This window comes from Gadus macrocephalus, chromosome 20, assembly GCF_031168955.1.
Source record: "Gadus macrocephalus chromosome 20, ASM3116895v1".
Classification (NCBI taxonomy): domain Eukaryota; kingdom Metazoa; phylum Chordata; class Actinopteri; order Gadiformes; family Gadidae; genus Gadus; species Gadus macrocephalus.
This window is the reverse complement of record NC_082401.1, coordinates 7637869-7665047: the sequence shown is the minus strand read 5'-3', so window position 1 is coordinate 7665047 and position 27179 is coordinate 7637869. Positions and strand designations below refer to the sequence as shown.

At 41.9% G+C, this 27179-nt stretch overlaps 1 protein-coding gene across 1 annotated transcript in view; it reads left to right on the top strand.

Moving 5' to 3' along the window:
* Nucleotides 1-22171, top strand: part of LOC132449013 (calcitonin gene-related peptide type 1 receptor-like) — a 33759-nt gene extending 11588 nt beyond the window's left edge. Inside the window, exons 2-13 of the mRNA XM_060040595.1 lie at nucleotides 1061-1160; nucleotides 2354-2510; nucleotides 2998-3114; nucleotides 6636-6748; nucleotides 7554-7645; nucleotides 7999-8125; nucleotides 11187-11340; nucleotides 11871-11931; nucleotides 12239-12305; nucleotides 15009-15227; nucleotides 18062-18103; nucleotides 18607-22171. Of these exons, the coding sequence (XP_059896578.1) occupies nucleotides 1089-1160; nucleotides 2354-2510; nucleotides 2998-3114; nucleotides 6636-6748; nucleotides 7554-7645; nucleotides 7999-8125; nucleotides 11187-11340; nucleotides 11871-11931; nucleotides 12239-12305; nucleotides 15009-15227; nucleotides 18062-18103; nucleotides 18607-18828 (1443 nt within the window). The 5' untranslated portion in view covers nucleotides 1061-1088 and the 3' untranslated portion in view covers nucleotides 18829-22171. The remainder of the gene's footprint in view (nucleotides 1-1060; nucleotides 1161-2353; nucleotides 2511-2997; nucleotides 3115-6635; nucleotides 6749-7553; nucleotides 7646-7998; nucleotides 8126-11186; nucleotides 11341-11870; nucleotides 11932-12238; nucleotides 12306-15008; nucleotides 15228-18061; nucleotides 18104-18606) is intronic.
* The last annotated feature ends 5008 nt before the right edge of the window (nucleotides 22172-27179 follow it).

Below are 27179 nucleotides of genomic sequence, written 5' to 3'. Positions count from 1 at the left end.
GATGGGTTGCATCGGGCATTTTTAACCACTTCTAAAGTTGTTTAAATATTGATCAGTTTTCTTGTCAGTCCATTGTAGGGCTCAAAGATGAAAGTTCCAAAGTTGTATTTGTGTGAGTGTGTGTGTGTGTGTGTGTGTGTGTGTGTGTGTGTGTGTGTGTGTGTGTGTGTGTGTGTGTGTGTGTGTGTGTGTGTGCGTGTGAGATGGGCATACATTTATCTCATTAACACTAGTTGCCGTGTATTATGCTTTCTGTGGATTAGAAAAACAGCGGTTCATGTTTGGTGCGCCTCAAACCTTTCCCTTTTGTCACAATCGCAAATTTGTAAAGCAAATTCCTCCTTGGGGATTTGTCTCCACGTTATTTCTATGTCATTAGCATCCACAGCACAATCCATGCTCCTCGGCCATGCTGCGTTCAAAACCGCTTTGGCATTCCAATCTAATTAGGGGCCATCCCGAACCCCCTCCCCCCACCCTCCCTCAGCCATCACGGTTGGATGGGCTTTGAACCCATGTCCTACCCAAAGTGCACCCTCATGCTAATGTCTGATTTATACATGACCAGGGGGACTGAAGGGGGAAGCATGGGGTTTTGTGTGTGTAGCCTGTATGTCGGGTATTTTGTATTGTCCATTAGAACATGAATCCCAATAGGAAGCTGGATTTGTATTAACGTGGCCGCTGGGAATGTGTTTTATATTTTGCTCTGTTTACCTTTGATTATACAACATCCGTACAAACAAAAACATATATATATATATATATTTATATATTCAGTTATTCCCAAAACCTATCTAGATCTTCATAAACCATTTCCAACTTGAACTGTGCATCCACGATACAGTGATGAATCCTAGGCTGCCTTGCATCAGTCAAGAAGACTATCACTAAGGCTTTTTCTCCAAAGCAGTCATCATCATCATCACCGTCATTTAGATGCTCGGATTGGATGTTATATTTGGAAACAACGTTGTATTGAAGAGGATCCTTGAGTATAATAAGAAGAAGGATCCTTGAGAATAATATTGTTAATGTATTGTTATTATCTATTATTTAGATTCATATCCTGATTGGCCAACTCGGACATGACCCATTGCAACATGGATGTGATTGGATGGTTGTGGATCCTGGCCCTTGTCCTCTGCACACAGAATGAGGTGAGCTACATTTGCAATGTGAAACTCTACTATGTTAATGAAAGCATGCAGTGATATTAAAAACCAACCTGGAGTGGACACATCTGGACAGGGTTTTGTTTTCTCTCTCATTGAACAAGGGTCATCATTTCTATCTAGATTCTATGTAAATCAGTGTGTGAAGGCCCCTTCCTGTGGGCTAAATTAGTATACTCTTTCCATCCTGTTTTATTAGACCCCTGTGGGCTAACAGGGAAATAGAGCTGGGTAAAAATAGGTTTCCCCTCCAAAGTGGCATTTCCGACGTAAATCCATAGAGGGTTGGGATTTGTTAATTCAAAAGTATCCAGAGATATTTTTGGTAAGAAATAAATCGCATGGATCATGTTGATACCAAGACCAACATAATGTTTTGTATAGTCGATCCTGCATAATGTAATGGATGTTGAGAGGGTGTTGTGCAGTGGAATATTTATGGATTGAAAAAAATTATAGTATATATATGTCAGGGATAATGTATAGTACACCGGTCATTATCGGGAAAATAAGCCTCGACAGGGCGAGGCGGAGGTGTCTTGCTTCGCCCTAAAGGGGCTTATTTTCGATAATGACCGGCAACGTTCAATACATTATTGCTTATTACATGGCTACTTGCCAAAAGGAAAAAATAACTTCACACTGTGTGTTTCTTTACAATTTATTTGTCAAAAGCATTCGTAGTGTTGATCAGCAGAGAAATAGACCGCCAAAGACGTTGCCATCGCTTAGCAACCGAGTACGCAGGGGTTGATATGTTACCGGATTCTTGCAGTGAAAGACGGCAAAAAGTCCACTCTTCAGCGGTCAATTATACTTGTGCATTATCAAATATAATTCACCGGCGGAAGTTGTGAGGGGCCCATGAAGTGAACGGAGCGTTCTACGGCATTGGGAAGAGTCGTCTAATAAATATAGATGTTATATATAGATTTAAGTTTAATGAAGATTGACAATCAGTCTTTTAACTGAAATGAAAGAAAGTGAAATAACATGTAGTATAACATGTTCTTTATGTCCAACGAAAGTAGAATGTATTAGTATTCCATTAATATCATTGAAGAACTCTAGAAGAAAGTAAGTGGTCTGGGTAAGCAGGACTGCTCACTTTGAGGTATGCCTAACGGCTAAACGTAAGTGGGTAAATGTTGATGCAAGGTTGACGTCATTGGCTGCAGGTGTTTGTGAAGGCGAGTCTGGAGGTGAATGAGACCCAACAACAACCATATCCCACCAACGTGTACCACGACCTGGGGGTCACCAGGAACAAGATAGTCACCGCACAGTTTGAGTGCTATCAAAAGATTATGAAGGACAACAACCCCAAAGGCCCAGGTAACAAGTTAGCATAACATTGCATGAGATGTAGAACGACATGGCAAAGCATAACATATAATGGCACATGATATAGCACAGCATGACATACTATAGCATGATATAGGATAGCAGCAAAATGCATGCACACAATTTTTATGGGGATTAAAGTGTGTTTGCTGGTTTTACAATAAAAAAATGATTGCATTAAATTACACAGAGAGATTCTGATTAAAATGATTTGGAGTCAAAAGTTACACCATCTGGGTGGCACAGTACTGTTTATAAATACATCTTAAACCCTAATTGGTATAACTTATCCTAAGTTTCACCCAGGGAGAAATTTCATGCACTCTTTCACAAAAATGTATTATGCTTTTCTGCCATCCCTAGTCAATCTCCTTGAGAGATAAATTAGTCAAATCCGAGCTGATGCTTCCATTTACCGGGGTTATTTCGTGATCACAGCGGTGCGTGAAGTCACTCCTCTGGTATTGTTGCCCCCCAGGTTCTGAGTCCATGTGTAACCGAACCTGGGACGGGTGGCTCTGTTGGGAGGACACGACTGCAGGCTACACCTCAGAGCAGAGCTGCCCTGACTACTTCCAGGACTTTGATCCTTCAGGTGAGGTGCTGTTGCTATTGGATTACCACGATCGCATTGCAGACACGCTACACCAGCTGAATGGGAAAGAACACTGTTTTCCTCTCAAAGGTTTTTTGGTCCATAGAAGGGCTGTACCAATGTTTTAAATTGTAACATTGTCATTCCCCCCTGAAACATCTAACTCCTTCAGTCAAATTATGTAATCGCTCCAACTGCCACAAATGTGTTACATCACGTGGAAATACAGGTGGTAACTTTACAGAAATGTAAAGTTACCACCTGTGCCCGTCCAGAACAGGATACTATAGAACACTATAGACTTATCCCCTTTATAGAATGATTCTGGAAAAAGTAATGCACGCCTTCATTACATCACGGCTGGATACTGCAACTCCCTTTACCTAGGACTCCCTCAATCACTCAATCACTCCTCTCTCGCCTTCAGCTGGTCCAGAACTCTGTAGCAAGGCTGCTGACTGGATCCAGAAAGCGGGATCATATAACCCCCATCCTAGCTTCCCTCCAATGGTTGCCCATCCAGCACAGAATTCATTTTAAAACCCTACTTATGGTTTTTAAAGCCCTAAATGGCCTGGCCCCGCCCTATAACACAGAGCTCATCCACCGCCACTCAGCTCCCAAGTCCCTTAGATCATGTGGTATGGGTCTCCTGCACGTTCCACGCACTAGATTAAAACAAAGAGGTGACAGGGCTTTTGCTGTGGCTGCCCCCCGCCTTTGGAACGAACTGCCGCCTTCAATTAGAGACGCTCCTACCATCACCATTTTTAAATCTGGCCTCAAAACATACCTCTTCTCCCTGGCCTTTCCTCCCCTTTTGTGATATGTTGTTTATTTTTAGGTTTTTCATGTACTGTCTATGTACTGTATGTGTTATGTGTTCTTTTAAATGCCTTTTTGCACCATGTACGGCACTTTGGCCAGTTAAAACTGTTTTTAAATGTGCCTTATAAATACATTTTACTTGCATACTTACTTACTTTATAGAGTCCAGCTCAGTTTTGGATGGTGGAAAATGCCGGCTTATTATGTACAGAAGTGATCACAACAGAGAAAAAAACCTGGCACACATTTCTCCAGCATAGTGTTGACAAGGCCTCAGGCTGCTATACATGAGTGAAACCAGTAGTTCCCTACGACAGGGAAGATGTTTCAATTGACAACACGGCCACAACAACAACACAATCTCCCCACATGTTTTTGACATAGTTTCAAGGCCAAACGCTTTCTGTTTATCGTTTACTTTTGTTCATTGATTTCTCACAGATTAGGTAATGTGGTAGATAAGAAATGGGAAGCTAAATGCATAGGTAAAATCATAATCTTAGTCTCTCGGCAGCTTTTGAAAACATTGTCTTTATAAACAGGGGCGGAGTGGGGCACTAATAGCCACCGGGAGAATCCTCCCCGGTCCGGCCCCACCCCCCTGCAACACCGTTTATTTATAAATTTTTTCAGTAAAAAAATTTTTTTTTGGTAAAAATGAATGATATAATTATAATTAAGAAATTAAAAATAGGTAAAATAGGTCACAGTTCTGCTCTGTGCGGAAGAGAATTGGCGCTCCGAGCGCACTTCCTTACAAGACCAGTAACCATAGCAACGCCGGTAAACAAAAGAACTCCGGATGGCCGTAGTGCTCCCCGCACTACAGCCATCCGGAGGCGCAGAGCTTTTGGCCGTGATATTATCTATACAATTATATTATACTATTATATAATATAGAACGTTATAAGACGCTGTCACCTAGTGTGAGAGGAGAGTTGACGGAGTGACCTAGTTTCAAAGTTTATACCATTTATGCTCGGTAATACCGGTGTAACGTGTTGACACGACTAGACGACTACTACTACATGTTCCAAATCTGTTAACGTATTCTCCATCCATTAAAAGAGAAAGATCAGTTAAGTCATTAATTCGTCTGAAATATACCAGCCAGCACATACACATTTGACTAGCAGCTTGTGCTAGCTCCCGCCTAGCAATAACGTCAATGGTGGAGCTCTGGCTAATTCACCTGCACAACTCTTTAATGCCTGATTTCAGCACTTAGATGCATCCCCCTCCAGCATCCGCTTCTTCTTTATTCTGGCCTTTTCAGCCCCTCCTTTCTCTTTTCTCTTCTTGCCTTCCATGAGTGCCACAACAAGCAAAAGCAAGCAACCACGAACTTGCTCGCCTTCTCTGTCTGACGCGTCTTTAGGGCTATCCCCCTACATTTCCGAAAATGGACTTGACCTGCAAGCTGTTTATTGGATAAACGCATTTCCCAATCCCAGGAGTCTTTGCTCCATTACGTCAATTCAAGAACAAACATATTAAAGTAAACTGTAGTTCGTATTATTTATTCATGGCCATGAAAGTTCTGTAACGCTTGAATAATGAAGAATTAAATGAAGTAAAAAAAAAATAATATAAAAAAAAAACCATGAATGAGACATAGAGAGTAAGCAAGTGGTATAAATATTGGTTGGATGTTCTTGAGACATATATTGTTTATTTCGGGGATTTTCACGGCGTCTTGTCGGGGAATAAATTATGCTCAGGGCCGGCTTGCAGACGCCTCGCGGCCGCTCACAACTGTGGGCCGGTCCAACTGACTTCGCAGGCCGCTACACAATTGTGGGCCGGTCCACCTGAACTCGCTGGCTGGCCGGCTGGCCGGCCGGCCGACCGGGAAATCTCCCGATCGTCCCGACGGCCACTCCGCCTCTGTTTATAAATGTTTTTCTGTTCAATTTTCAGTTTTCTTAATTTGTCTTGGTTGTTGTTTTCTGAGTATAGTACCGTATTTTCCGGACTATACGTCGCTCCCGAGTATTAGTCGCATCAGTCAAAAAATGCTCCATGACGAGGAAAAAAACATAGATACGTCGCATCGGTGTATAAGTCGCATTTATTTTTAAACATTTAAACAAGAGAGTTTCCTCGGCTTTTCGCCAGTCCCGGACAAGTTTTTCACTCACCCCAAACTTTCTTTCTGTTGCTCGATTGCCGTTTTCGGCTGCATACTTTATAATCTGCAGTTTAAATTGTGCAGTATAGCTTTTTCTTTTTGGCGGCATTTTATTTTGTGTTCTCTTTTGTTTTGTCTACGGTCTAGTTTATTTATAATTTATTCGGTGGTGCAGTAGGCTTGCAGCGTTCAGTTGTAGGCCTAATGAATGACGGTGCCATCTTGCGGCCGAAGATTATGTACGCACAATTTTGGCATATAAGTCGCTTCGAAATATAAGTCGCAGGGCAAGCCAAACTACAAAAAAACCGCGACTTATAGTCCGGAAAATACGGCAGTATTCGTTTGTAAATACTCTAAATCCAAAAAGCGAAAAATACATAAAAATAATTGGCCCATTTGGTTATATATCAAATAAGTAATGACCAAATACGCCTTTGGTGACATTTAAACCTATACAGTATATATCACTCATTCAAATCCTGAAGCAAAAAACGCAAATGGTGGCAGTACGTGATGATTCTGAAATATTCCTAAATGTGCATTTTCCTTTGACGTGCAGAAATGGTGGTGAAGATCTGCACTGACAGTGGCAGTTGGTTCCTCCATCCCGAGAGCAACAGGACGTGGACGAACTACACCCGCTGCAACGCACACACTAACGAAGGACGGATGGTAGGTCTATTGGGTAATGGATATGATGTTCAATTCCTGCCGACAGGAACTGGGGGGACCTCGATCACATATGGCTGCAGCCTACCTGTTGGCATCTTCTAGCAAGATGCCCGAACCACTACTTGTGGTTAGGGGCCATAATTGTACCTTAATTACATGTATATTTGAAAGCAAGTCCTATAAAGGCACCAGATAGAGCGCCCAGCTCAGTTTGGGTTAATGTGATAGATGACTATCGTTTTTTATTGGAGACAGTCACAGGTTAAACCTATAACAGTTAGTTAAAGCACTAGCATCATCAACTGTGTTACTGTTTCCAAAATGCAGGTTTTTTATCTAGATCTTCTGTGAAAGCAAAAAATATATTTTCCGAAAAAAGAAAATGACCCTAGCAATTGAAGGTTAAGGCGTCTGAATTCTGCTCAAGAGATAACGCATATTGCATATTGATATAATCCCGGACGAGGCCCCATTATGTTACGACCCGCTCAAGGCACACATAGAAGGACACCATACTAAGTATGATGCAATATAATGTTTATTTACAACCAAGAAGAAGTACAACACAAACAAAAGCTGGGATCTTGTCAGGAAATTGAGAGATAGAGCCGGAGAGAGGATCCACTTATATAGGCTGCACCCACAGCTTCATGCAGGTGCCCGCAATCACCACTCAGGAGGCTGCAATATACATGGCAGACACGTACAACGGGCAGACAACAATATATATTGACACGTAACACTGGTCATATGAAGTAATCCTGAAGACGTTATTGACTAAATGGAATTTTACTTTTGCCTCCAGACTGCAATGAATCTTTTGTACTTGGCGTTCATTGGACATGGGCTGTCGGTGACCTCCCTGATAATCTCACTTGGAATATTCTTCTATTTCAAGTACGTCCGAAAAAAGGCACAGTTTCATACACTTGAAACTCGACAAAGCTTTGCATACTCCTCAGACTGGTTTCACAAAAAGTGCATGCTTTATTATAAACTCTTAGTCACTGGTTTGTAATACAAACAACTCAACACCTTCTGCAATTTTATATTTGTGTTATTTGTTGTAATGTACAAATTAAAACGTCTATATGCAGTTGTACCTGAACAAGAGGAGTGTTTAGTTTGACAGGTGCGCCATATGATAATCAAACGACAAACAGTGTTAGTGTTACAGTTATTTATTTTATTTTAGTTATATAATATGTTTAGGAGCAGCATACTTCAATTGTTTTTTCCCATCATTGCAGGAGTTTGAGCTGCCAACGGATCACCCTCCACAAAAACCTGTTCTGCTCCTTCGTTCTGAATTCTATTATCACCATCATTTCGTTGACGGCTGTTGCAAACAACCAGGAACTGGTGCAGAGAAATCCAGTGAGTACTTGTAGAATATACCCCCGAAAAAACAAGCTACAACTACAGCAGCGATTACTGTATGATCGCAACATTTGCTCATCAAGCTAGTACCAAATTCAAGGTTGTTAAAAAAATACAAGTAAATGTCCTTTATTAAAGGTTGGGTATGGAATTCTCTTTTTTGGCCATTTTTGCAAAATTACTTGAAATCCTTATCATAACCCACTTGCAGCCACTGAGTTAGAAGTACTGACATGAAAATGTAACAAGTGAATCATCTGTGGAACGGGCAGGGCTCGAAAAACTACAGCAAATGATTTCCAGAACCACCGAGTGGCATTGGATAGTAAGTACGTCCATCAAACGGTCCTCCCCCGCTCCCCGCACGTGACCCCTTCGTGCACGTACTCAAAGCTCGTGACCCAGAGCAAGCTTCTGTTTGTTGTTATCCTGCGGTAGCTACTGGAGCTAGCTAACTAGCTAATGCACATTTGGACCTAGCACTAGAAGACAACCATAAACTCCAACCTAGCTAGCCTGGCTCGCTCTCGCGCATCTGTGTTCGCGCTCGTGCATGATTGCGCGTCCATGTACTTGGAATGGGTGGAGTCAGACAGCGTTGAAGGAGAGGGGGTAGGACCATTTGAGTTGTGTGTTTTCAAAATCTGCTGGCGTTTCGCAAATCCCATACCCAACCTTTAAAAGAGGCTTTCACCTGTGGAGACATGAATCTGTATTGAAAGTGGGACATATATGAAGTCAAATAGTAACATACATTTCTAATTTGGTGCCTTCTTGACCGAGAAAAGGCAGACAGTGACTTTTGGCACTTGTGGATTGAAGAAGACAACTCCCACAATGCCAATCAGCGTTCACTCCCTGAGGGACGTAACATAACAGCCAATCAGCGTTCACTCCCCGCAATCCAGAGTATGGCAGCAGCATGGAGGAGAAGTGATTGTTGCCGTTTGCGGAATCCTGGAGCTCGATATCTAAATAATATAATATAATATAATATATAGGTATCTATATATTATATAATATCACGGCCAAAAGCTGTGTGTGCCTCCGGATGACGTTATGAATTAAAGACTGCGTTTGGTTCTCGGACGTCTCTTGTACTTCAACAAGAAGTAAAGACTCGTGGGTAGGGATGGGAATTGATAAGAATTTCACGATTCCGATTCCGATTCTGCTTATCGATCCGATTCCTTATCGATTCTCTTATCGATTCTCATTGGGTGAGAAAATAAGTACAAATGTGTTTGTTTGTATTAAATCTCTTTAATATCTGATCAGAAGTGCGTCTAGTATTAGGAAATTGTACATTTTCAAATCAATTGGTCTAGACCAAAAAATATATGTTTGGCTTTTTAAGCCCAAATGCCATCATTATGTGCCATAAAACTAAAAACACAGACTGAAAACAGTAAAGTAAGAGCTTGTGCCTTTTGGAATACTAACAGTGCTCATTTGCATTCAACTTGTAACAAAATTCAACTGACATAAACAAAATGAAGTATTGATTGGACAGAGATTTATTAGATGGGCCTACCTAATAAACCGTTGGAACACACAAGACCGGAAACCATAGCAACGCCGGTAAACAAACCCCCGAGAAGCCCAATCCCTATGAGAGCTCCCCACGCTACGGCCATCCGGAGGCGCACAGAGCTGTTGGCCTTGATATTATGTATACAATTATATTATATTATATACTATTATATATAGAGCTCCGGGAGTCGCAAACGGCAACAATCACTTTCTCCTCCATGCTGCAGTTCACCCCGGACTGCACTGCACTGAGTTTGACAGTTGAACGCTGATTGGCTGTTACGTTACACATGTCACTCAGTTGTCACGCTGTTGAACGCTGATTGGCTGTCATCACGCGAAATTCGTGTCAAAGTGGAAATATTTCAACTCGAGCGAATTTGCCGCGGCACAAATCCTCGTGAACGCGCTCGCCTATGCACGGCGAAAGTGTGGCGCGACAAATCAAAACTTGTCGCCGGTTTTCTCTCGCGAAAAATTCGCCCGATACGCGTAGACTACGTTCACTTTGTATGGGATCCTGTCACCCCGTCGCGTTTGGTGTGAACGCACAATGCGCTTCTTCCTCGGCTGCGTTCTGAACATAAACAAAGCAGCGTGTGTGTGACGTCATGACGCATTTGCCGCGACCGGAACCGATAAGCGGAATCGTTAAGCAGGCTTGCTAATGATTCCAAGGAATCGGTTGACTCGGCACCGGTTCTTGATTCCCATCCCTACTCGTGGGGTTATCTCGGCCAGAGTCCTGCATGGGTTCGGGTACCCGACGGGTGAACCGCACAATTTGGATGAAACGGGTGAAAAATAATGTAGGCCTCGGAGACTGGTGCGGGTCGGGTCGGACGCCTGAACAGTGCGGGTCGGTCACGGGTTTTGCAATTGCGAGCGATATTTCTCCTGTGCTGGATATGTTATTCAGGAGTTCAGGAGGCAACTAAAATGTCCACTTCAACTATTGCTGCATTGCTTCTTCAGCGCTCTTATGCACTACCGGTCATACGGTAACGTCAAAATCCAAACCGTTGCCCAAATTCACACCGGTGTACTCGCTATACCGTTTATACCATACGCCCTTAGTCCCACCCACTGGCACTGATCTGTAAAGTGCTTGTAGTTCTTTAGCGCTTCCCCCTTCTAACACTTCCTGCTTTAAATGAGGCTAAAATCGTCATTTTGCATAATTTAAAGCAGGAAGTGTTAGAGGTCATGTTCCAGTGTCAGGGGAACATCAGGGAATGATGCAAGACCATTAAAAAATATGACTGGGTTTCTAACGATACAAAGCTTAATGCAAATGGGTGAGGTGAAGTGTCCCTTTAAATATTAACTTATCAAAGGAAAAACAGAGCTTTGATTAATCACCTATGCAGCTCTGCAATCCTCCGTTTGCAGTGCTGTTGGTTTTTGCAAACTTGCTTGCTTGCAGATTCATTCCCAGCCTCACTTGCAAGTCACGTTGGATAAAACTGTCTGCTAAATTACTTCCTGTGAATGTACCTATATCCGTTCCTCTTGCCGTCCACAGACCAGTTGCAAGGTGTCCCAGTTCGTACTCCTGTACCTGTTTGGCTGTAACTACTTCTGGATGCTGTGTGAGGGAATATACCTGCACACGTTGATCGTGGTGGCCGTGTTTGCTGAAAAGCAGCACCTGATGTGGTACTATCTCTTAGGATGGGGTAGGTCATCACCATTAACTACCGTTCAAATAATCCGGCATTTTTTCTTGAGGGGGGGGACCCCCCTTTTTACCACCAGGTTTGATGTTGTTCTACCATTGCAGGACATTTATAAAATCAACCCCCAAGTAACATTACGCGTGGACTCCCTCTTCCACCCAGATCTATGATCGATAGATCAACCTACGTTAGTACAGGCAACTGGGTAGGCAGATATATCTATCCATTGTGCATCCGGGCTGACGCTCCAATGTGTTATGTCAATATAGGGTAGAATTTGAATTGGCTTGTAATGGCCGACCAACACTTCATCACACCTGGTGCTTAAATAGGGCCCCTTTCGTTAATGATACGTTTTGGCTAATTGTAATATATAATATATCTCACAATGAATGAAACCAAATCATCATATAAGAATTATTTTGTACAGTAATTAGCATATTAGCTTTACTTATTAACAGAGTAACGGATGATTGAGTGGAGAAGAACCAGTTTTAACGACATATGTGTGGACACACGTATGTTTTCAGGCTTCCCGCTCATTCCAGCTTGTATACACGCCGTGGCTCGTAGCTACTACTACAATGACAAGTAAGTGATTCAATCATTTCGTAGCTATTCATGGCTATTGTGATGATTTGTTTCCCACATCCTATCGTCTGCCTCTCTGTTCTCCTTCCTTTCTTCAATTATTGATGTAAAAAAACCGTAGCAAATGACCCAACACCCTCTGGTACACACTTAGTCCTCTTTAATAAGCCATTAAACTGGATCAATAAGGCGTTGCCAGTCTTTCCCCCCTGGTACTACACAAAATACATTTGGGGACCTGATCTATTATTCTGCAGGCGTGTGGAGGATATATGATGTCATTTATTCTCTTCCTGTTCTCCTGAAGCTGTTGGATCAGCTCCAACACCTCCCTCCTCTACATCATCCACGGACCCATCTGCGCTGCGCTCCTGGTAAAAACACTTTCACCCTCTTTTGTCAATTCTTACTTTTCAAAATGTGTTTTGACATCTTTTTCATTCCTTTTACTTCCTGATACTTTGTCTGAGAAATAGGATGATCCAAGATGTTCAGATATTCCCATTTTGGGTTAATAAAGTATTTTTTAGATGTTTGTTTTACTATATGTATTTATATCCGTTATATGTATGTATGTATGTAGTATGTATGTATGTATGTATGTATGTATGTATGTATGTATGTATGTATGTATGTATGTATGTATGTATGTATGTATGTGTATTTATGTAGGTATATACATATGTATGTATAGTTGTGTATGTATGTATATATTTATATCTATATATGTATTGTGTGTATATATATATGTATGACACGTCGTTAGATCTGTAACAATAGCATATCTAATGCAGTAAAAAGCTTCAGCTGATGTTACTTAAGGTCCAATAGCTGTGAATGTACCTATGCGGAGTAAGTAGGCACACAGTCAAAAGGTGACTGGCGGTGCCCCGTCCCACGAGCCCACGGATCCTAGCGGTCCGGCTTATTGGCGAGCTTTCGACGGAAACGGTATAAGCGGCACACCTCAGTGCGGGCCCCATTGTGGCTCTCGTTCCACATGAAGGGTGCCTCACATCGTGTGCCCGAAACCAGTGCTTCTGCCTTTTTTGTGGTTGTGCTACCCCGAGTAGCCGAGTAGCCCGGTCCGTCCTAGTTGTCCTACGAGGGTGGGCAGTGGTTCTGGAGAGGTCGACCTGTGTCAGGGTCCGACTTGGAAAATCTGTCGATAATCTCCTGACAGCCACTGTCTGCCTGTACGATTGTTTCTCAAAACCCCGGTACCCCGGGCGCTGTGAGGATACCACGACAGCGTCCACCCTGAGCGTCGCGTGCCAAGCCCAAGTGGTGGTAGCGGTGAAGTCTGAGTGCCCGTTCTCAGGCAGCAACCACAGACGGCGCGGCCCGCCTCGCACGACGCACTGACAGCTGCACAGTTCCCCGTCTAGTAGCGGGGCCGTGGATGTCAGTCGTTAGGTGCTGTCCGACTGCCTCCCCGGAGGTGTGTCCATGGCCATCCTGGTTGATCCTGCCAGTAGCATATGCTTGTCTCAAAGTTTAAGCCATGCATGTATAAGTCCACACGGCTGGAAAAGTGAAACTGCGAATGGCTCATTAAATCAGTTATGGTTCCTTTGATCGCTCACCCGCTACTTGGATAACTGGGGCAATTCTAGAGCTAATACATGCAAACGAGCGCTGACCTCCGGGGATGCGTGCATTTATCAGACTTAAAACCCGCGCGGGGTGCTGCCGCGTGGTGGCCCCCGGCCTGTTAGGGGACTCTAGATAACCTTGGGCCGATCGCTCGCCCTCGCGGCGGCGACGACTCATTCGAATGTCTGCCCTATCAACTTTCGATGGTACTCTATGTGCCTACCATGGTGACCACGGGTAACGGGGAATCAGGGTTCGATTCCGGAGAGGGAGCCTGAGAAATGGCTACCACATCCGAGGAAGGCAGCAGGCGCGCAAATTACCCATTCACGACACGTGGAGGTAGTGACGAAAATTTCAATAGTTTTTAATTGTATGCTGGGAAGGTTTTATTTATTAACTTTTTTTACTTTCATCATTTGGATTTTTATCAAGTCATTTCACATTTATAAGTTCACAGACATCAAGATTGATCTTGATGTCTGTGAGGACTGTTATCTGGCTGTGGGTGTGTTCATGGAAGTGGTCGTTGATTAAATCAATGGCTTGGATCGGACCAACGGTCCCAAGTGCCCTTTGCATTCTAGAAAATCCCTAACTCAGCACAGCACTCTACAAGCCTCAGATATCCTTTTAAGATTCCCAGAGGATTCAGGTTGTTTCCGGTTGCCCTTAAAGTGTTATTTATCCTTCAGCTTGTATTCAAGCCTAATGCGTAGTGTTGACATTGTATGACAACAGATACTTCTTTAAGTTATTGTTCAAACCTCCTGATAAGACGTGCCAGTGATCGTTGAGTAAGATGTGGAATATAAATCAATTTCCGTTTCTATGAATAGTATCGTATATTATTAATATCAATTGGGTAACAGTGCTTGCCTTTATGTTGAAAATGATCTGCTGTCTGATCTTCATATTGAAGAAACCTTATTAATATCATAACTGTTCTTACTGCTTTAGATTCATAATTAATGAATAAATTTAACTATTGATTGCTTGAATCATCATTTAGCTAAATGAGGCAGGATAGTTGTTAATAGTGCTGGGTTTGATCCCCCAATCTCCTTCACTTCCGAGTCCTTTATTGATCGACGCCAGATGTTTATATAATCTCTGTGCCTTTGTTATCACTGTTTGAGAAGTCATAAAAATCTGCTTTTGCTCAGATTCTACACAAATCCTGCTATTTGAGGTCCATTTAGTCAATAGTTTACAGATGCCAAATATTTACGGATAGCAGATACGGAAGTCATACTCACATTGTGTTGTTGGCCAATTAAGGACAGCTGTGTATTCGGGAGCTTGGTGGGAAAATATGTTCTATTTTGATTGAGCATCCTGCACCTGTGGCGATAGAAACCAAGTAGTGCTCGGTTTTGGTTGCAAAACTTCCATTTTGTTTTGAACGCACCACTTTCAATTCAGTTTTAGTTTGTAATAAAAAACAAAGAATATTACACTAATACTGTGCTCCTCTCTAGGTGAACCTCTTCTTCCTGCTCAACATCGTGCGGGTGCTCATCACCAAGCTGAAGGTGACCCACCAGGCAGAGTCCAGTCTGTACATGAAGGCTGTGAGGGCCACCCTGATCCTCATCCCGCTCCTCGGCATCCAGTTTGTCCTGCTGCCCTACAAGCCCGCGGGACGGGTCTCCTCCGAGATCTACGACTACATCATGCACATCCTTATGCACTACCAGGTAAACATCTTGTATTGAGTTGTGGACCTGGACACCACAATCTGGGGATTTCTAGGGGGGTTTAAGTTGAAATACCGAAAGGGCAGGAGAGGGTAGTGGTAAGTGGTTACACCTTTGCATCTCCAGATGGCTCTGGGTTTTAATACTGCAGTCCACATGTCTACTTGTATGCCTCCGTCCGTAAAATACCTTAACCTCTACCTGCTCAATTATCACATGTATCGGAATTCACTGTAAGTCGTTTTGGATGAAAGTGTCTGCTTATTAGTGAATTGCACTTTTGTCATGGTGGAATTTGTTTAGGTGAGGTATTAAAAAGTTGTTCATACAGTTCAACCACATTGAATAAGCAAAAAAATACATTGAGCTCACATTTACAAACACAGTGGTCCCTGGAAAAACAACAGGGCAAAGGAGCTCTTTGTGGCACTGTCACGTTAAAATTGTACCGGGGGCGAAAATTGTACCGGCCTACGTCATCGTTTGTTTACATCCTGACAACCTGCCCGGCAACAGACGACGCGATGCAGAAAACATGTTTCCAAACGACGAAATAACATAATACAGATAGCGGATCGCTATCTGTATTATGATAGATAGCGATAACACTTGTTTTTACTTTATATTTGTATTGTATTTAATTGTTTAATCGAAACAATAAAAAAAGTTTGCCCGCAAAACGGGCGATCGCGTCAAATGACAAATGTTTTGCCCGCAAAACGGGCGATCGCGTCAAATGACGTAGGAGGGTTCTTGAAACATAATACAGATAACGGATCGCTAGATAACACTTGTTTTTACTTTATATTTGTATTGTATTGAATTGTTTAATCGAATTTAGCTAGTAAACTGAGTGTTTTAAGCAGGTTTCATAGTCTAGAATGTTCAAGAACCTTCCTACGTGATTTGACGCGTCATTTGACGCGATCGCCCGTTCTGCGGGCAATTTTTTTTATTGTTTCGATTAAACAATTAAATACAATACAAATATAAAGTAAAAACAAGTGTTATCGCTATCTATCACAATACAGATAGCGATCCGCTATCTGTATTATGTTATTTCGTCGTTTGGAAACATGTTTTCTGCATCGCCTCGTCTGTTGCCGGGCAGGTTGTCAGGATGTAAACAAACGATGACGTAGGCCGGTACAATTTTCGCCCCCGGTACAATTTTAACGTGACAGCACCATCTGGTACTACACCAACTTCTACTATAACTACTACTAATGGTAATGAATATGATAGTTAGCAGTCGTTGATTTATTTATTGATTCATATATGACCTTTTTATGGGCCCTATTTTAACGGTCTGAAACGCAAGTGAGAAGCGCCAAGCGCAAGTAGCTTTGTGGGCGGTTCTACGGTGATGTCGCTAGTTTACCGGCGCGAAAAATGACTCTTGCGCCCGGTGCATATCTAAAAAGGATTGAAGTAGCCTAATTACCCGTAGCTATGGTTTGGGCGTAACGTGCAACAAACAAATGAGAGTGCCAGCTCCCATCCCCTTTAAGAGCCATGAGCGCATTTGAATCTGACGAGTTCATATAATTTGACAGCGCGTCTGCAGTCTCCGATGCACATGAATTTCAAATTGAAAATGGCTCAGTTTATGGCCAAATAATATGGCCTAATTCACACATGGATAAGGTTTTCTCCTCAAGTCCTCAAGCAAATTTCGGCAAAGAAAACGTACATGATATGCGGTAACTGTGGTTCTATTTAATGATATACGCAATACATTATAAACATAGTTTCTTATTGGTATTGTATGCATTATCGTTATCGACTTGTTTTCCTAATATGCATGTGTCCCCACGTTAATATACATTGCCATGGACTGTATTATGCGTTACGTGTTTAGTTTGCGTGTGTTTAAACAGATGGACGCACACACGCGGGTGCGTGCGTGTGTGTGTTATACATACACACACGCGCGCCCGCATTCATTCATTCTTTTTAACACTCGCGGTAAAACAATGTTTTCTCACGATCAAATACTCATCAATCCTTCAAGAAAATATGTGTTTGCTGCTGTACAGTGTTTGCAGATGCATTGATTTAAAAGTACAACTTATTACCGCTGTATCAGCTGTTCTTTCCCAAATAATTTACCAAGAATGTGTGGCTAGGTAGATGAGAGAAGCAAAGTGTATGCGCGAGGTGCACAAGCAACATTATGCATGCACCCTTAAAATAGCATGTGAACAACGCGCCACTGACTTTAAACCAGGTATTTTCTGGTTTGTGGCGCAAGTGGTTTATGAAACGACAAAATAGCAACAGGGAACGTTTGCGCCAGAACACGCCTCCTCCTTTCACCGAGCCGCCCCTTGGGGCGCAAGATCATTCCCTAATATACCGACGCGTGGCGCAGCAGGGAAAAGCACGCTCTGCGGCAGTTGCAAACCAGCAACGACGCATGCGCCAGTGATTAAGTCAATTGCGCCGGATGCAAGGTAGGGCCCTATGTCTTTTATATCAGGGTAGCAAGTTTCTACAAAGCATTTACTGTTTTTGTTCTCGAGCTCGTCCCAATTTGTTGGAGGCCGGCGGGTTTGTTTATGTTGAACTCTCGGCAGAGCGGAAGACATTAAAACATTCCCAGCGGGTTCCTGCCAAATATCAGCTGAAAGATCTGTCCAAACACTGGTGGATCAGGCAGCATGTCTTGTGCAACAAGCTGGATCAGCTCAGATTAAATGTTTCCTATCATCACTCTGTTATTCACTTCCCATTTTTGGTGTATAAATGCGTACATATTTGATTATCTGAAATCAAGAAATTCTGCCCAGTAATTAACCCTACTTTACTTATTCAATCGTGTTTATTTTCAGGGCCTGCTGGTTGCCACAATCTTCTGCTTTTTCAATGGAGAAGTAAGTGTATTTGTTCCTTCACTTCATAACAGAGATAAAGGAGGCACATCTCACTCTGACAGAAAGCCCCTATGGGAATACATGATGAAGGGTGGAATTGTTTTAGCTTTGAAAACAGGCCCATAGTTGCTTGCTCTGTGATAAATAAGAATTTACTCTGTTGGTGGTATTCCACAAGATGTAGTTGCTTGCTTATGTTTGTGTCCACTTTTCCACTTGGGTCACCTCAAGTAATCTTCGGTTTCACAAAAACCTGTTGATTTCAACTTTATATCTTCATTCTATACCATTCTGTTGACGGCAAACGGGACAACAAATTACACGGGGCATCTTTGAGCAAGATACCTAAAAGATCCATGAGTAAAATAAAGTTATAAATCTTCCCAGGTTCATCAATGACCAGTATCTGTATTCACTGCAGCGCCTACAGATACAAATATCTCATCAACACACATTCGACTGGAATGGAAGGCTTCTGTTTTAACAAACTGCTGTCTTTGCAGGTGCAAGGGGTTCTACGGCGGCACTGGAACCAGTACCGCATCCAGTTCGGCAGCGGGCTGGGCTCCCACTCCGACGCCCTGCGGTCGGCCTCCTACACGGCCTCGTCCATCACCGAGGTGCAGGGCTGCTACAGCATCGACGGCAACTCCGAGCACATGAACGGAAAGGGATTCCACGACCTGGAAACGTCGATCTTGAAAGCCGATAATCTTGACTCCTGAACCAATGGGATCTTTCTTCTCAAAGGCCCCGAAGCAGCGGAGCCCTCAATGCCCCTCAGCTCCACCCCTCCGTTGAAGGCTCCTTGGCAGTTTGCTGCCTTTGGAGGTAACTGCTGCCCCTGAATGGTTCTAGGGCCCCTGAATGGTTCTAGGGCCCCTGCACAGTCCTAGGGCCCCTGCACGGTTCTAGGGCCCCTGCACGGTTCTAGGGCTCCTGCACAGTTCTAGGGCCACTCAATGGTTCTAGGGCTTCTGCATGGTTCTAGGGCCACTGCACAGTCCTAGGGCCAATGCATGGTTCTAGGGCCACTGCACATTCCTAGGGCCAATGCATGGTTCTAGGGCCACTGCACAATCTTAGGGCCAATGCATGGTTCTAGGGCCCCTTAATGGTTCTAGGGCCACTGCACGGCTCTAAGGTCATTCAGCGGTTCTAGGGCCACTGCACAGATCTAGGCTCATGGATGGTTAAAGGGCAAATAACGGTTCCTAGGGCAATCAAATGGATCCTCGGGCCATTGCAGTCCCCTTCCCCCCACTAATTCCACACCCATAGCTCAACACCTACAGACTTGACCGGCGTCGTACAGGATTTTCGGATAATGGATGACCGCTGTGTTGAATAGTTGGAGATCCTGCTATTCTTTGCTGAGGTGATGAAGGTGATAAAGAAGGAGAGCATAGACGACAAACTGACTGACAACAAAACCATCTTTCTTTTATTTTACTTGCATAAGCATGTTGCCTGGGAACATTCTAGTTTATCAGCGCTGTGCAAACAAAACCCCTCTCATGATTCTGTACACTGTGTAAACCTTGTTACTTTGTTGTACTGCAGATTATGTTTTTCTGTGCCTTTTTTTACCTTGCACCGTAAGATCCAATTTTCCCACCAAATTGCCCAGTTCACATACCTCACTCAATATGTACTCTTGGGTTTTGTTTCACGCATCAATACCAACCAGTTGTTAATCATGGTTACAATGTAAGTCTTCCGGTTGTATTAACTCTCATCACAAAAAGGGGAAACATTTTCGTGAACTCATTTGTACATAGTTGTTAAACTGAAGGTTAGATCACCACTGAAGGACATTTCTTCAATTCTCTTTTGTTTTATTTGTTTTAAATTGATTAATGTATTGTGTATAAGCTTTGCCAAAAAACATTTGTTGCTGCTTTTTGTAAAAAGTAATCGTTAACACCCTACAATGCACAAGCCAATGTACATATATATAGAGCTACCACGAAATAGCTACAACATTTCTATATTGCACAAATACCAAGCAGTAGTACACAAAGACTACTTCAATACCTACATTCATTTTGGTACATGTTTGCCATATGAAGACATTAACGTATGTACACCTTCCTTTTAAATCTGGAGCTTATGTCTGGTGGACATAGTAAGACACTAGGCTTATCGTGATGTCGGGCAGCATTCTGGCAGCCCTAGACTTAGACTTGTTTCTGCTCATAATCGCTCGACTTGCACATGTACTGTCGCTGACTTCACAGTGCATAACATTCCAATCACCTATTTGTTCGTCAGTTTATCCTTCGATCACGCAACACTCTTTATGGTCAATTACTACCAATAGTCATAGTCATATCGACATTGGTATCAGAAACAATGGTGTTTTGCATGGTTTTATGGGTGGTAGGACCTTTCAAGACTGTATGTCAAGTATCTGTTATGTCCATGGCTGCATTGCGTTAAGTATGCGTTTAATGGTTAAAGATTTAGAATTTATTTTATTATTTAAGTGAAACCTGGTCTTTCAATCTTGGCACATATTTCAACCAATTCTGCTGTCATTTTCCCTGTGTGGAATTCTAATTGAAAACTATTTTTCTATTCAAAATAGATCTACATATGTCATTTATGACTCCAAATGTTGTAGGAAACAACAATTTGTTCATGTAGATTTATTATCTATAAATTAGCAAACAAGGTCATGGTTTGGTTCGTCTTTATACAATATCTAATAGGATTAGCATTGTTTAGATCATGAACCAATCATGAACTGATATGATTGTGTTTGCTGCAGAGATAAGTTTGGTTAGATTTGGCTTGTATTTTGGAGAGGGGTTGGGGGGTTTGTTTCCAAGAAAGGGGGTGGACTGTTAATGGAACCTGGATTCACATGTTGTTTAGTAATGTCCAGTGTCGATCGTCCTTCCTTTGTTTTTTTCTATTTGACTGGTGTACAATTTCTCTGTAGAGAGGGACTCTGTATAGCGGTGTTTTAAACTGAATTGCACAATCACAGCAGTATCATACTAAAAGGTTTCTGAAGCACTTACTGTTAGTATTAAATTGTTTGCAGAAGCTTTGAGGATGGGGGAGGATTTTGTCTCATGACTTCTGTCCGTGTCCTCAGATTGCCAGAGACTGAACTCTGAACGTTAATTGAAAGAGCTCATCCAACCTTTTCTCACATAACTATTTCCCCCGTGAAGGTCTTCTGGGTAACATTATCCTGACAGTTTATCAGTTTGGTTTGCTACGTTGAGCTCGACCCCGTGTTGTCTGTTAGGATGTGTACTTTTGGTTTTGTTTGTTTGTTTTCTCTATTTATCCGTTTTTTTCCCCCCCCGGACAGGGACAGACCACATAAATGTGCTTTTGTTTTACTACGGAACGAGTTAGCTATGAGGCTAATATTCAAAGGGTGCATTTCTGCCTCTTTAGCAACATAGTTGACTTTCAGAATTACAGTATACAAATACAAAGCTGATGAAGTTAACCATGTTGACTGTGGCTTTTTGTTCTTAATAATGTTGTTGATGTTTAATTTTCTGCAGGACAGTTTTAGCACATTACCCACTTACTCTTAACCATCATTCAGTTATTTTATGAATTGTTACAAAGTCTTCATGAAACATTATTATCCGCGTTTAGTGTACATTATAACCATTTAATAAGCACACGTTTGTTAATATAAACAAATTACCAAATGTAGTTCTATGTGAACCTTTACGTTGTGTGTTATTTTCTTGAGGCTATACTTATTTTAGATGGGTTTCCAAAGGTCTTATGAAGTCTTTATGAAGTCTCAAGTGTGGCTTTGGATTTATGGGATTCATGACAAATGCATTGAGGACGATGTCTGTAATATCTGATTTTACTCTACTGTATGTATCTTTGGTGTATCAGAACACCATGTCTCCACACTACTGTCTGAATGTACATGGTGGTGTTGTATCATATAAGTTTCGAAAAAAATAAGCATATTTACATATTATATATATTTTTTATTGTATTTTATTGAAACAGACAATGTTGCTATCTTGTGTTTATCTGATGAAACTAATACAGCATAGCAAAGCCTTAGCAACCAAAGTTTTGTCTTTTCTCTCATGCTTTTCATTGGGGTCTCAAGCCTAAACTCCTGTAAATGTATACATACTACGGAAAACGCACTATTTGTTTGTTAGATGACCAGAAATGATAACTGGACTAACTGGACAAAGGGTTTACGAGGAGACTTGCTTGTGCCCCGAGTTTCTTCAATAATTAGCTACCGAACGGCTCTTGATTGGATGCAGTTTGCCAATTTCCAATGTCTAAGTCAGATTCGGTATAAACCAGAAAAAAGGCTTTCCATTGCATGCTAAGATACATGCACGCAACACCCTAAAACGACTGCATGCAAACATAAACACACACAAACACCACACATGCATACACACATGCACACACTCACACATTAATAATGTATTGAATGCATTGCTGCTCAATTTAGACCCCTATTGATGAACTATTATTAAAGGGGGCATATCATACCACCAGGTGTGAGTGTGATTAGCTATTACAAGCAGGTTTGAACATGTGCAGCATTGTGACATCACAGGTGGGTGTGTCCACCTAGATGTGTGCTGGATAGATCAGTCTACCAGCCTGCCCAGTGGACTGAAGTAAACGTTGCTCATCTATCCGTCACACATCTAGGTGGACACGCCCACCTGTGATGTCACAATGCTGCACATTTTGAAAACGGCTTGTAATGGCAAATCACACTCACACTTGGTGGTATGATAGGTCCCCTTTAAATCTCTGAATAATTCATGTTGTAACTAGTTTAAATGATTGTGTGGTTTTAAGTAGTATTGAATAATTGATCCATTTTAGCCACAAGCAAGCAATAATTTTAGTCAAATTAAACACTGATTTCATCTACCCTAAAAAGAAAAAAACTAGCTATGTCTGGCTGTGTATAGTTCAACAGCAACGAAGTACCTCGGCATTAACCCACAAACTATGGCCACATTTTTCATCGGCAGCGCTGGCCTCTGTATCAGACGACGTCCAGTTAAAACTCGTAAGCAAGCAGCCTGCTGTACCTTAACATCTTGCGGCTTCAGAACATGTCTGGACTGACGTGGGGAATTTTAGAGGACTTCTCCTTGATCCAACACACAGTAGGGGAGGCTTATTCAAAATTGGACCCAAAAAGGTTTTCTGGACAGTACGAAAAAAAGGGGGACAGAAATGTATTGGAAACCTAGATTCTAGGCTACCTAATACGCACTCTCTCTTTTCAAAAGGCTGGTATATAAAGCTGCCATATTGATGGTTGAAGAAAATGCATCTGTGCTGCATTGTGTTGTCTCATAACTCATAACTCTTTAAGATTGACAGCAGACTAATTATTTTAGCAATGAAAAGGCAATCTGTCACTCCTTCCACTTGACATGTTCCCAGATGGAACATGTTGTTTCCACCACAAACAACTTGGTGTAACGAATCTTGAGATTCTTCACTTATTATGAGAGAAGTACTACATCTGCTTTTGGAGGAACTTCACCTGCACTTATCCTCAAAGCAACGATGAGTGCGCAAAATCCACAAACACATGGAAGAAAAGGAACTAGATGTTAAGTCTTAGAGACATGTTTCAACGTGAGTTCATGTATTTTTTGTAATATCTAAATCTAAATAGGATGTCTCCTGTAGCCTACTGCAGGCACACATACTATTTAGGAGAAGCATCTGGCTTAATGCGTATGTTGGGGGATTGAACCCAGTTACCAGTTCCTTTTAGGATGGGAATCAAACACCCTAGCTAATACATTATCCTGGCCAACACATAAGTACGTGTAGCCGAGTAAAATAATCAATGTATCAAGTTTATAACTAACGCTTAATAGCCAGATAAACAAAGTGAGTGGTTTTATCAAATCCGTCAGTCAATAGCCGAGGGATATCAGAGTGGACCGTAATAAGAAGTTGATAAAACGATAATACACAAAATAACGGTGGGATTTCCCTATCAACAGTGGGTACTTATTTGAGTGCTTGTGCCGTATGAACAAAGTGCTTACTAGCCCGCTGGGTACCCCTGGTACACCTGCTTTCCTTGGCCAGCACGCACACTTCAACTCTTGATTTATGTTCCTTGACATTTCTGCCTTATTATTCAGTGCACAGCGGGGCGGGGAGGGGGAGCAGGCCAGTCGTGGAGGCTCGGAGGATTAGGTGGGGGCCATGGAGGCTCAGAGTGGAGTTAAAACCACAATATGTCTTCAAAGGGTTGTGTTTATGTGATTCTTTCAGACATTCAAAGGGACAGACTGGAAGTGGTTAAAATGCAAAAAATGGTGTGAGAAATAGGAAAACACAGCACTTTTCTTTCTTTTGATGCAGTTGACGTTTTATTTTCTTCATAGACCCTTTCCCAGAGACAATATCATGGTAGGACAAAAAAAGGTGTAGCTCATAACACTTATTATAGGTCTGGTCCTTTATGTATCAGGGCACGGGTAGTAAACACTAGTTTAGACTACTACCCGTGCCCTCATACATAAAAGAAGCAGAATCATAAAAAGTTCAATATTAAGTCTAATAAATTCTAAATAATGATTTTATTGACCTGTCAAGTAAACCAAATCTGTTTTAGCTATGACTGGGCTGTGGAATCATACAATACAATATATAAAACTTCCTGCTCATTATATATGCAAGGCCTTGGCATGTTTCCATGGCCACCCTCTGAGAATCAGGCCATAGCTCACCCTAACCAAGACAAGAGTGTAAACGTGGCTGTTGCCATGTATAGTAACAACAACAATTGGCATTGTGGGGAAAATGTTTTGTTTCACACTAAGTGTAAATAAGGAATTTACATGCTCTATATCCGTCACAATGGCACAACCACAATGGCATTATTCAGAAAGTTATTTCATAGAAATGTTCTGTGTTGATCTCATACAGACTTTCCACGAATAAACATCAAAATATCAACAGAAGGCTTGAAAGGGAGGTTTCCACTGTACAATTTAAAAGGCGTTAATAGAGCAATGTCTTGACAATTGAGCATTTGTAAACGGTTGTGTTTTCTGACCAAATTGCTTGCCCTCTACTTTCAATCACTAACGCACGTACAATATTTTTTTATGCCAACTCTTTAATTTAGGTGTGACCAAGGGGTTAGTGTGGCTCTTGAATAAAAAACAAAAGAACACCAATGCAAACCAATGCATCCACAAATATCCTAAGGGTTTTCAGCGGCATAATTGTTTTTGTATTATGCACAATAACGAAGAAGTACTTTGTTTCCTTTCTAATTGCCTACTTTACCAGTGCGGAAAAAGCCGAAAACAACACTTGCGTCATAAACGGCTTGTGACACATTCTTCTGGGTATGTTTTGATAATGGTGCAAGCCACCGGTGTTCAAGCAGTCTGAAAGCATCCACAGGATGAGAAGGCGCCAACGTTAAGTTGGCTTTTCGCTCGCTATCTAATCAACCCCACCCTGTGAGCCCTCGGAGACAGCAGAGGAAATGAGGGTGAAGGAAGGGTTTCAACTCAAAAAAGCTCCTTAGGTCTGAGAGCTCCTCCAATGATGCCTTCCCCAGAGGCAAGCTGGGCTTCGGCTTGAGAGAGAAAGACGTTGTTTATTTTTCTTGAAGAGAACTAATGGGATTTTTGGAAGAGTGCAAGCATAGGGCGGCCATTCTGGCTACCGGAACATTTAAGTTGTTTAACATAGATCCTTAGTACAGAAGACTGATTAGAAGTACTGCGTACGTGGAAAACAGTGGGGCCATTTAGTCTTTCTATTTAGTCTATAGTCCATCTTGATCTGTCTTAAGATTGTTTGATTTTCAATTTGATTCGATTTTCATGGTCGTAACCCATCCTGGGTTAAAATGTGAGCATAGGTGATTGCCCGAGTTAAACCAGAGTGCCCCGAGGAAAATCATGTGAACACGACACATGATTTTCCTACATCCAGACAGAAAGGTCCCATCCACGGGGTTCGAAACAGGACCTGTTTGCTGTGAGGCAGCAGTGCCATAGATTTCCTTAATAACAAGCTGGACACCTGGATGTCAGAGCAGGAGTACAGGATAATATTTCTGTCATCCACATTATTCCAATTCACCCTTGTTTGTGCATATCCAAAACGCTTTGGACGGCCGCCAATATCTGGATCCCGTCACAATTGGACGCTTTTTCAGTTATGTCACAGCGTTGACAATAGAGGGACTCTATTGACTCTATGCCTATCAAAACTAGGACATCTTTCCTTGTCGTTGAGCGCCAGAAATATAGTTTTGTCTGTTGAAGGTACGAAGTTGTAACTACGGTCTGTTATGTCCACCTGATCAGAAACTAGGAGTAACAGGTGATTGATCTTGTTACTCTTTTAGCGAATAAGCCAAGAAAGTTGGCTTATTTGAGACAATCCCACAGATAATATAACTATTAAGTTAAGTTACAAAAATGTATATAACATGTAGGTTAGGCTACTTTGTCCTACCAGGTAAGTGCAGTCCGCTGTTAAGATATAGCTGTTACGGTTATTTACAATATGATAGACTATAACCATTCTGTGCTTAAGGTCTCTCTATAGTACTGTATTATAAACAGTGTGTGCTGGAATATCTACTGTATTATAACCAGTGTGTGCTGCTCTTTCTATAGTACTGTATTATAACCAGTTTTTTTATCATGGACTGCTATAGTACTGTATTATAACCATTGTGTGCTGGTCTCTCTATAGTACTGTTTTATAACTAGTGTCTACTGGTCTCTGTATACTGTATTGTAACCAGTGTGTGCTGGTCTCTCTATAACACTGCATTTTAACCTGTGTGCAATATTATTCGCAAAATAAAGGGTCACAAACTTATTTGCGACCCCTAGGGATTGGGTGACAAATGACAGCAGCAGTAGCTTTCTTATTGGGGAAAATAGAGCATTTTGTAATACAAATGTTGCATCCAATATTTTGACACAGAGCGAGACCTGTTTAAAAAAAAATATACCCAATATATATTTAAATTAACAGTTATTAATTATTATATTATTAGTAATTAAAAATCCCCAGCAAGAGCTCCCCG